Genomic DNA, 10,746 nt, shown 5'->3' on the forward strand with positions numbered 1-10,746 from the left:
GGGTCTCCTGCCCTGCTTGGGGCACAGCTGGGCATCCCTGGCAGCCGTCCCTGGAGGCTAGTTGACCATCAAGCCTGGCTGAGCCCATTCCCCTAAGGTGAAGCCCAGGGTCCCCTCCAGATCAAGATTCACTGTGGGAAGGGAGGAGAGCACAGTCTTTACCTGGTACCTGGGAGTCAGGCACTATTGTGCTTCCCATTTCACAGAAGAGGAGACTGAGGTTCAATAAGTATCTGCTATAGGATTTGAATCCAGGCCATTAGTGCTTCCTTCCTTCCTCCACAAATGACCCAGAATTCACGCGCTGTGTGGGTGAGCCTTGGCTTCCCTTTGTATCTTTGCCTCCCCGACCCTGAGGGCCCCAGTTGCTGGATCGACTTGGAAGGGTCTGAGGCAGGATCTGAGCCTCCCCTGCCTCTGCCCGGCAGCTGAGACATGAGATTGGGCAGGCCTTCGGCACCGGTGCAGAAGGACATACACACAGACACACGGGTTTTGTTAGGACTATTTTATGCTTTTTCTCCTTTTCACGCTGGCAATCTGAGCCCAGCAGGGCTGGTAACTCTCCTGAGTGACGTGTCCTGTCCAGGGACACCGCCCTCTCCTGGTGCCGAGGTCCCAGGGCCAAGGGCATCTGCCAGCCATGCCTCTGTCCCTCTGCCCAGGGGATGTGCCCTCAAACACCCTCGGGGAGTGCCGGCCCACCAGCAACAGGGAGGAGCTCCTGAATTCTAGAGTAAACTACAAATGCCTCAGCCTGGCATCAAAAGCCCTTCCCGTTCCGAGTCTCCCTCTGATGCTAATTCCCTGTTCCAAGACCATGTTCCTCTTAGAGTCCTGTGCTCTGGGCAGAGCCGGGCCTCCCCCTCCGCTCCCCCCTTCCATCCCCCTCCCTCCGAGGACCTTCCCAGCCCCTCATTAGGAGAAGCGCAGGTTCTGTCTCCAAAGGACTGCCTCCCTCTCCTCATGCACTTGTTATTATACTTGTAACCTCTCCCAGCGGCATGTAGCTCCTCTGGGCCAGGGGCTGTACCGGTGCACAGCCCAGTGCACATCGTAGGTGCTTAATAAATGTTGAACTAACCAGGATTCCAGCCCCAGTGGCCTCTATTCCCCATGTCCTGCCTGCAACGCCTTCCCTCCTCACAGAAGCCTTTGGAAATCACTCGGCACTGACTGCATGATGTAGGCCCCAGTAACAAAGCATTTATACAGCACCTAGTGTATGCCAGGCATTGTTCGAAGCACTTCACATTATCTCGTTTGACCCTTACAACCATCCTGGGAGGCAGGTGCTATTATTACACTCATTTAACAGATGAGGAACCAGCTACATGTCTCATCCAGAGTCACACAGTTACACACTGGAACAGCAGGTCCTCCTCACTCCAAGCCCAGCGCCCGAACCCTACCTCACCAACTGGACAGATATTTGCTTGCAGGATTGTCTGACTTGGGTGGCAGCCCCTGGTCTTTCCCCATCACTGCCCACTGCTGCCAAGTGTTTCCCCAAATCACAGATTCTAGAGAGGTAAGCGCCTGCTGTGGCGTGTCCCCGGCTCCCTGGTCAGCGAGCTGCCCGCTGCACCACCTTCCGCTGGCACACGGATGAGACTCTGCCACAGCACAGAGCTGGGGCAACAATCACATGCAGGCCGAAGTCTGACCCGAGCGAAGGCTTCTGCCCCCCCAGACCCGACCAAACCCAGCCTGGGAGTCTCGGCTACTCTCCAGCCTCACTCCGAGCTAAAGCTGGGGCCGGGTCAGGGGGAGAGACTAAGCGTGGAGGCCCCGAGCTGCGAGACAAGCCCCAGTTTCTTCAGCTGCAGACCTCGGTAACAGCTGAATGAGACTGGCCGGGTTTGCCCCAAACCGTCATCGGGGGTCTCCAGTGCATCCCCGAGGCCCCGCCTCCTGAGCCCCGAGCTCCCGGGGGGGGGGGGGGGGGGGGGGGGAGGGGCGCCGCCCTTCCCTATCCGCCGCCCCGCTGGCTTGTTCCTCACTCATTCCTATGAAAGCGCTCGCGAGCTTTACAACGCTAGGAAGTGCTAGGAGGTGTTGCTGCTGGGCGTTGTTGTGGCCACATATGAGTAAACTGAGGCCCCGAGAGGGCGCAAAGCGTCACGGGAGGGAGAAGGCGGGGAGCCCTCCCAAAGCTGGAGCCCAACCGAGTGCAGGGGCTCTCTGGGTTACGCCCCTTGAGGAAGAGACCGGTGGTTCCCGGTCGCTATGACAACACGCAGGCGCCGGCCTTTTCGCGCATGCTTCTTCCCAGACTCAGCGCGCATGCGCAGGTCACTACCAGAATCTTCCGTTTCTGCGTCCTTTCCAGCGCCACCGCTTTTCAACCCGGAACCGGAAGATCCCCTCTCTCGCTCATCTCACCGAGCTTCTTTACACCGGAACCGGAAACGAGTACAGGCGGCAGCAAAAGCGTAGCCGGAGCACCGAGGCAGCCGCCGCGTGAGGAAGGCCGGAGTGCAAAGGACCGAGGGGCCACCGCCACCATGTGAGCGGCAATCCTCCCTTCGCCCGATAACGGGTTTGCCATCCGGGGAGGGGGCGCGGCCGGAGCCAAGAGGGAGCGGGGTCGGGGCCGAGGGAGGATGATACCTCCCGGGGGAATCGCCGGGGTGACGTTGGTGGTCAGTACGTGAGGCGGCGCGTGCGGCCCGTGTGGAGGAAGCGGGCGCAGAACGCAGTGGGATGTGCCACCCTTGGGAGGAGGGGGCGCGCGCGCGCGGAGCACATGGAGCTTAGGGCGGCGCGTGCAGCCAATGGGAGGAGGGGGCGGGCTGGTAAGGCTGCGGGGCGGCCAGTAGGAAGAGGGGGTGAGCCAGTAGAGCGGCTCCGGCGGCCGATGGGTGGAGGGAAGGACCGGTAGAGGCGCTCGAGAGACCAATGGGAAGAAGGGGGCGGGCTAAGGATGGAGGATTCTGTGTTTCTTAGTGCCATTGTCAGAAACCTCCTGGCGCTCCGATCCCGCCTACGACCGCTCACTGCCGCCGTGAATTCAGTGAGCATTGATTTAAGTGCCTAGTGTATGCCAGTAGTATGGGGGCAGCTGTGATGTAGCACAGGAGGTGCAGCGCCGGGTCCAGAGGGAGGAAGCTCACGTCTGGCCTCAGACACTAGCTGGGTGACCCTGGGCAAGTCCTTTCTCCGTGTGCCTCAGTTTCCCCGTCTGTAAAATGAACTAGAGAAGGAAATGGCCATCCCCTCCAAATGAAGTCACAGTCAGTCACAATTCAAAAAGGACTGAACCGTGACTGAATGCCTGGCGCGGTCCCTCCCCAACCGGGAGCTCCCTTGAGGCTCTTGGGGCTGGACCAGGTGAACTCACAAGGCCCCTGAACACCGTGTTCTTGAGACGTGAAAGGATAGGCATCGTGTAGTTCTGCAAGTGGCGAGGGTTTACGGTGCTGAGTTAGGCAAAGGAGACATTTCCTGCCCTCGAGGAGTTCATATATTACTAGAGTTAGGTAAGCAACAAATACGTATGTAGGTAAGTTCCAGATCTGGACAGAAATTCCCCGATCTTTTCCTTTGCTTATATATAAATTGAGGACAGTGGGATGGACTAAATCTGAACTCCTTAAACTTTCCCTCTCCCAATCACTTTTCAACGGAAAAATTCTACATGACCCTGATATATAGTTCAAACATTTGCTGATAATAAATCATAATTTCACAACCCCCACATTCACTTATATGACCACAGGGTCAAGAATTACAGTTCAAGAAGCTGGGGACTAGATGACCAAGGTTCTTTTCTGCTTTCAGTATGTGCTCCTTTGAATTTTTTTTTTTTTTTTTTATTTAATAGCCTTTTATTTACAGGATATGCTCCTTTGAATTTTGAAAGGAGTTAGAGATTCCAAAAGTTAGAGGTAAGGATAGGGCATTCTGCTGTATTTAAAGAGGTTTCTTTTTTTTTTTTTTTTTTTAAATAGCTTTTTATTTACAAGTTATATGCATGGGTAATTTTACAGCATTGACAATTGCCAAACCTTTTGTTCAATTTTTCCCCTCCTTCCCCCACTCCCTCCCTCAGATGGCGGGATAACCAATACATGTTAAATATGTTAAGAGTATAAATTAATACAATATATGTATACATGTCCAAACCATTATTTTTCTGTACAAAAAGAATCAGAGTCTGAAATAGTGTACAATTAGCCTGTGAAGGAAATCAAAAATGCAGGTGTGCATAAATATAGGGATTGGGAATTCAATGTAATGGTTTTTAGTCATCTCCCAGAGTTCTTTCTCTGGGAGTAGCTGGTTCAGTTCATTGCTGCTCTATTGGAACTGATTTGGTTCATCTCATTGCTGGCCAGGTCCATCAGAATTGATCATCATATAGTATTGTTGTTGAAGTAAATGATGATCTCCTGGTCCTGCTCATTTCACTCAGCATCAGTTCCTGTCAGTCTTTCCAGGCCTCTGTATTCATCCTGCTGGTCATTTCTTACAGAACAATAATATTCCATATTATTCATATACCTCAATTCAGCCATTCTCCAATTGATGGGCATCCACTCAGTTTCCAGTTTTTGGCCACTACAAAGAGGGCTGCCACAAATATTTTTGCACATACAGATCTCTTTCCCTTCTTTAAGATCTTTAGAGGTTTCTTAGCCATATTGGGAGCCAGTCTCAGGAAGGAATCTAGATCCAGATTTTAGGAGAAAATGGGAGTATAACGAGGTTAATGGTGGTAAATGATCAGGTCACAGGGAAGATAGGCCTTGACTGGAACTTGGGCAGATGAGGGCTCATAGTTGATGAATGGGTAAAGGGCACCCAATAAAGGTGTCACTTGGGGACACTTGGTTGAAAGATTTGGGAAGCTACAGGTAAATAAGGAACTCCTTGGATAGCTTATGCTTTGGAAGACTTGCCATATGGGAAGTGTTGTTAGGGAAGTAAAAGGGAATTGAGAATTAAGTAGCCCAAGAAGGTGAAATGGAAAAGTCAGATAGGAAACATCTGCATGTGGCAGGAGTCCCAATCTTGAAAGAGAGTTCAGAGATCACTTAGGCCAAATTCAGCTTGAATTGTAACCTCCCATGACAAGTGGTCTATGATTATTGACCCTCCAGAAACCAAGAACTTATTATTTCTGTAAAGTTTCACTTGTGTCAGTCCAACATCTGCCTCCCTGTTGACTGCTCTCAAGCCAGATACCTGAGTCTCAGTCTTTCATTTACGTGAAGACAATTATTCTTCCCTAATGAAGTCTTTTTCTTCCCTAACTTAAACATCCCTTTGTCCAATTCCTTCTGATTAGCCTGAAAAAATGCCTTTTTTTTTCCAGTCACTGCCAGCAACTGTGAGGGAGCCTGAGAAATATTTATCCACATACCTCGTGTATATAGTCTAACCAGATGGGTGTGTCCATTTCCTAGTCCTCACTCGGGCCTCTACCTTCCATGTGAAAGTAACTGGCCATCTCCAAAGGCACTTCAGAACAGGGTGGGGAATCTCTATTTGGCATCAGGACTCCTGGTTTAGCTTAGATCCTTACTCTGTCACACCTTTGTGGCTTTGGCCAAGTTACTTGCTTTCCCACAGTCCTATAGTTTATCTTATTTCCAGGACACAAAAGCTGCTTTGAGAAGAGAAACTTCCCCTTTACTCCCTCCTCCTCTTCCATTCATATGTTTATAGATTTTAGGGGATATCAGTTGAGTAAAAAAGCTTTTGTTAGGAGGAGAAATGAACAAGCATTTATTAAGTGCCGACTAAGTGCACTGTGCCTATGGCTTTGCAGATATTAGCTCATTTACTTATTGTGGGGAAAGCACAAAAATTACAAATAGAGAGCCAAAACAATCACTGCCCTCATTGGGCTGTTATTCTAATAGAGGAAGACAGCATGCCTAGGGATGGAAGCTCTGGCCTGGGAAGTCACTGGGAGGTGCATGGAGCCATGGAGAAGTGGGTTGACAAAGCCTCCTTAGTAACAGTATGAAGATGGATTTAGTTATTATGGGATGGGTGGGATGAGGGCAACATAGCAGATGGTAATTAGATGAACCATGTGAACAACACAACTCTCTGGTATGGAAGTTCCAAAAGTAAGTGGGAAATCTAACTCTAATTAGATCTAGGTCTGGAGGTCTGGAAGGGTACTGTTGTTAGGGGGAAGTTCTCTTTTTATTTGCATGAACTAGTGAGTTTCCTGTTACTGGAAGCATTCACACAGAGGCTAGCTGCTCCTTTCTCCAGGGCTTTTGTATAAGGGATGCATGTTTAGGAAGTATTTGGATTCTGGTCCTTTTCCCCAAATATCTTCCAGGCCAGGGATTCTTTGTGCCTGACACCCATTGAACCAGTCATGATTATGAGTGGATCCCAATGACATCCTGGCTAGGGAGGTCTGCTTACCAGGTAGAAGGTGATCTCAGAGGTTGGGGGAGCTATTGGTCCGCTCTCCATACCTGGCCAAGGCTGGACCATATGGGTCAGCTCCAGAACAAATTAGGAAAAAAAAGTGGTTAGATGGCAGCGGGCTTTGTGGAGGGTGAGATGAAGTTCCAAGGACACAAAGTTGGGTTTTCTGGAGGAGCCTGAGCCTGGCAGATGCCTCAGGAGCAAGCCCTGGGAAGCCATCCTCCCCTTTGCCAGGTAGGGACTGTCCATGGGCCGGGGCTGGTGCTTGGGGAGCCAGCACTGCCTGTGGCACAGGGGAGACGCCCCATGTCTGTGTCCATGCCCTGCCCCCAGGAGTCTCCTAAACAAGCCCAAGAGTGAGATGACCCCCGAGGAGCTGCAGAAGCGGGAAGAGGAGGAGTTCAACACTGGCCCCCTGTCGGTGCTCACACAGTCGGTGAAGAACAACACCCAGGTTCTCATCAACTGCCGCAACAAACAAGAAGCTGCTAGGCCGCGTGAAGGCCTTTGACAGGTGGGTGATGGCTCTCGCTGCCTTCTATTCTGAGGCTGGGAGCCTGCTGGGCACCTCCCAGAAGGACGGTTCCGGGGTCCGGGCCTGCAGGCAGGGAGGAGGGACCAACTCCACAGCTCAGGCCTTCCTCTTCCTTCTGGGGTTCCCTTTGAGGAGTCGGGGGAGGCTCGGCTGGTTTTTCCGCTCATCCCTTGCCCCTCCTGGCCCAGGCACTGCAACATGGTTTTGGAGAACGTGAAGGAGATGTGGACAGAGGTACCCAAAAGCGGCAAAGGCAAGAAAAAGTCGAAACCAGTGAACAAAGATCGTTACATTTCCAAGATGTTCCTGAGGGGGGATTCGGTCATCGTGGTCCTCAGGAACCCCCTCATCGCTGGCAAGTAGTGGAGCCAGAGCCTCTCCTTTTCACCCTAACGATCAGCACCCCACTCTAACCCTCAGCTCAGCCCAGTAAGACTGAGGGGGTCTCTTATGTTTTACCTCTTGTGAATAAAAACTTGTTGATTTTTCTTCCCCGGTCTGGTTCTTGCGGTTCCCGGTGGGCTGAACAAACTGGGGCCCCCAAAGAGTGTGTACATGGTCGGGTTGAGGGAAGAGTAATAGATGAGGCAGGGATGGAGTCAAAAGAACAGAGCTCCCAGGGTTGGAGCAGACCTGGTATCCAGTCTTGTTTTTACCCAATACACACAGACCCCCAAACCTTTAGCATTTGTACTGTCAAGTTGTGAGTTGCCACAAGTGGGATTTAACTGAGCGTGACTCAGCCTTTTGAAGGTGCTGCCATTAGTAGCTAATGAGATCTCATTAGAGAGATCTCATCAGATCTCATTGGACCTTGGAAGTTTTAAGTCTGGCCCCTAGATAGGGGGTGCTGAGAAGCCCTGCGAGAATGGAGTGCTGAGCAGGGCTGGAGACCAGGGGTGTCCTGGCCCGCTTCCCTCTTTCTCTCAGTACAGGAAGTAGCCCCGAGAGCTCAAGGCACACACCTCGAGAGGGTCAGAGAGCACAGGACCTAGTTTTCTTCCCAGCTGAATATTCCTTCTCCTGATCTATGCCTGGCTCTCCCGGGCCTGAACTCTCAGGCGGACTGTTCACCCTCTGTCCCCGCAAAGAACAAATTATTTTTCATTGTTCATTTGCATATTTACTTTCGCCAGCCAGAAAGAAATAAACTTCCACTCCCCAGTCCTTGTCTGGACGCAGCCCCTGATAGCCTGGCTCTGGGACCAGAGATTTGGGGATTCTAAAAATAGGAAAGTCTAGCATTACAGGCCCTTAGACCTGGAAGGGGATTTATAGAACATCTCAGCGAATGCCTTCACCGAGTCCTAAAGAAGAGCTTTGCTTTGCTGTGGATCACAAAAATAGTAAAGAAAGGCCAGAAGTCTTTCCCTGCCTTTCCAGACTTGGTTTAAAGAGATGCTGAACTTTAAGTGCCCAACCCTTGACCCCAAAGGAGCTCTCCTTTTGCTATTACTGTTTAAGGGCCAGATTTTCATCCCCACCTCAGAAAGTCACAGAACCTTACCCCTTCAAGTGTCTTCCCCTCAGTCACACATCATCTCAGGAGAGATTTGGAAGGAGGGCAGGGCACTCCTTACCAAGCAGGAGGGCAAGGATCCCGTTGACCCATGGAAATCAAAGAGGATTCTCTCAAACTGGCTTTTATAGTTTATGAGGACTGGGCACAGGGAAGGCAACTACTGAAAAGAAGACTTTGGGGAAGCCATCTTACCTCAATGATGGGAGCTCTGGCCCTCCCACCACTGCTAGAACTCATTCTCTGCTGATCCAAGCAGCCAAAGGCTGCTTGCCTTTTGGTTGCCTTCCCTCCCCCCTATTTTAGTAGTATTTCATTTTTCCACTTACACATAAAAGATGATTTTCAACATTCATTTTTGTATGATTTTTTGAGTTCCACATTTTCCACCCTCCCTCATCTCTCCTCTCCATAAGACAGCAAGCAGTTCCATATAGGTTATACATACACAATCATTTTAACCATATACCTATATTAATCATGTTGGGAGAAGAAAAATCAGAACAAAAGGGAAAAAACACAACAAAGAAAAAACTGACAACAGAATGTTTCAATCTTCATTCAATCTCCATCCCTCTCTTTGTGAATATGGTGGCCTTTTGTCATTTCAAGTCTGTTGGAACATCTTGGATCACTACACTGCCCAGAAAAGCTCAGCCTATCATAGTTGATCATCACACAATCTTAGTATTAACAATATTCGGGATTTCCTCACTCAGCATCAGCTCAAAGAACTCAGCTTTCTGAAGCATTTCTGAAATCAGCCTGATTGTTTTTTACAGAACAATAATATTCTATTACATTCATATATTATTATAACTTATTCAATTGATGTCTCCAATTGATGGACATCCACCCAATTTCCAATTTCTTGTAGATTTTTTTTTTTTTTTTTGCTGAGGCAATTGGGGAAAGTGACTTGGCTCAGGGTCACACAGCTAGGAAGTATTAAGTGTTTGAGGCAGGATTTGAACTCAGTTCTTCCTGACTTCAGGGTTGATGCTTTCCTTATAGATTTTTAAATGTTTATTTTTTAGCTTTTGTATTTTTTTTTTTTTTTTTTTTTTTTTTTTTTTTTTTTTTGTTTTTTTTTTTGCTGAGGCAGTTGGGGTTGTGACTTGCCCAGGTTCACAGAGCTAGGAAGCATCAAGTGTCTGAAGTCAAATTTGAACTCAAGTCCTGACTTCAAGGTCGGTAATCTATTCCCTGCCCCACCTAGCTGCCCCTTTAGCATCCTTTTTTTTTTTTTTTTAAATAGCTTTTTATTGACAAAACCTATTCGTGGGTAATTTTTCAACATTGCAAAATCTTCTGTTCTACCTTTTCCTCTCCTTCCCTCTACCTCCTTCCCTGGATGGCAGGTAGTCCCATATACGTTAAATATGTTAAAAGTATGTTAAATCCAATATGTGTATACATAGTTATATAGTTATCTTGCTGCACGAGAAAAATCAGATTGAGAAAGAAGATAAAAATAACCTGGGAAGAAAAACAAAAATGCAAGCAGATAATAACAGAAAGAATGGAAATGCTCTGTTGTGTTCCACATTCATTTCCCAGTGTTCTTTCGCTGGGTGTAGCTTGTTCTGTTCATTACAGATCAATTGGAACAGATTTGGATCCTCTCATTGTTGAAGAGAGCCACGTCCGTCAGAATTGATCATCATGTAGTATTGTTGTTGAAGTGTATAATAGCATCCATTTTTGAAGATAATTTTTGATTTCCAAATTCTCACCCACCCATTGAGAAGGAAGCAGGTAATGTGATAGCACTTGTACACACAAAGTCGTTCTTGCCTTTATTTTAATTGTAATTTTGGAAACAACAAAGGGAATTCTATTCTGAATGTAATTTTCTCCAACAGAGTAGCTAGTTGTGGGAGAGGAGGAAGCAGAATGTCTCTAGAAGAGTCAGCTGTGGATGTGCTTACATGCCGGATAGTGAAGAAGGGGCTGGGATAGGCCAAGAGGGAGGAGCAGTGTTTCTATTTATCACAAGTTTCAGACTGGAAAGAAAAGTGGAAATGGCCAGTGGGGAGCTGATCCTCAAGTGAGAAGAAAGGGACAGACTCTTAGCTGCTCTTGAGCAGTCTATGGTGACCCAGGAGAGTTACATTGCTGCATGTGATTGCAGAGCCCCCATTAGGGGGCTTAGAAAAGGTAAGGAGGGAAGAGAGAGACCACAAGCCAAGAAGGTCAAACATCCTGACTTTACAGAGGGGATGTGCAAACTTGAGGCCCATGAGCTCAATTCTTGGGAACGATTCTGGAATGAATTTTTTTTTCCCCTGAG

The 10,746-nt window shown here is 48.8% G+C and overlaps 1 protein-coding gene across 1 annotated transcript; it reads left to right on the forward strand.

Moving 5' to 3' along the window:
* The first annotated feature begins 2,321 nt into the window (after positions 1–2,321).
* On the forward strand, positions 2,322–7,424 carry SNRPD2 (small nuclear ribonucleoprotein D2 polypeptide). The gene is given in 4 exon segments (XM_031963899.1): positions 2,322–2,509; positions 6,733–6,874; positions 6,876–6,913; positions 7,123–7,424. Coding segments are annotated over 4 exon segments (357 nt in total). The 5' UTR covers positions 2,322–2,507; the 3' UTR covers positions 7,298–7,424.
* Positions 7,425–10,746: the final 3,322 nt, after the last annotated feature.

Source organism: Sarcophilus harrisii, chromosome 3 (genome assembly GCF_902635505.1).
Source record: "Sarcophilus harrisii chromosome 3, mSarHar1.11, whole genome shotgun sequence".
In the NCBI taxonomy this organism is placed as follows: Eukaryota; Metazoa; Chordata; class Mammalia; order Dasyuromorphia; family Dasyuridae; genus Sarcophilus; species Sarcophilus harrisii.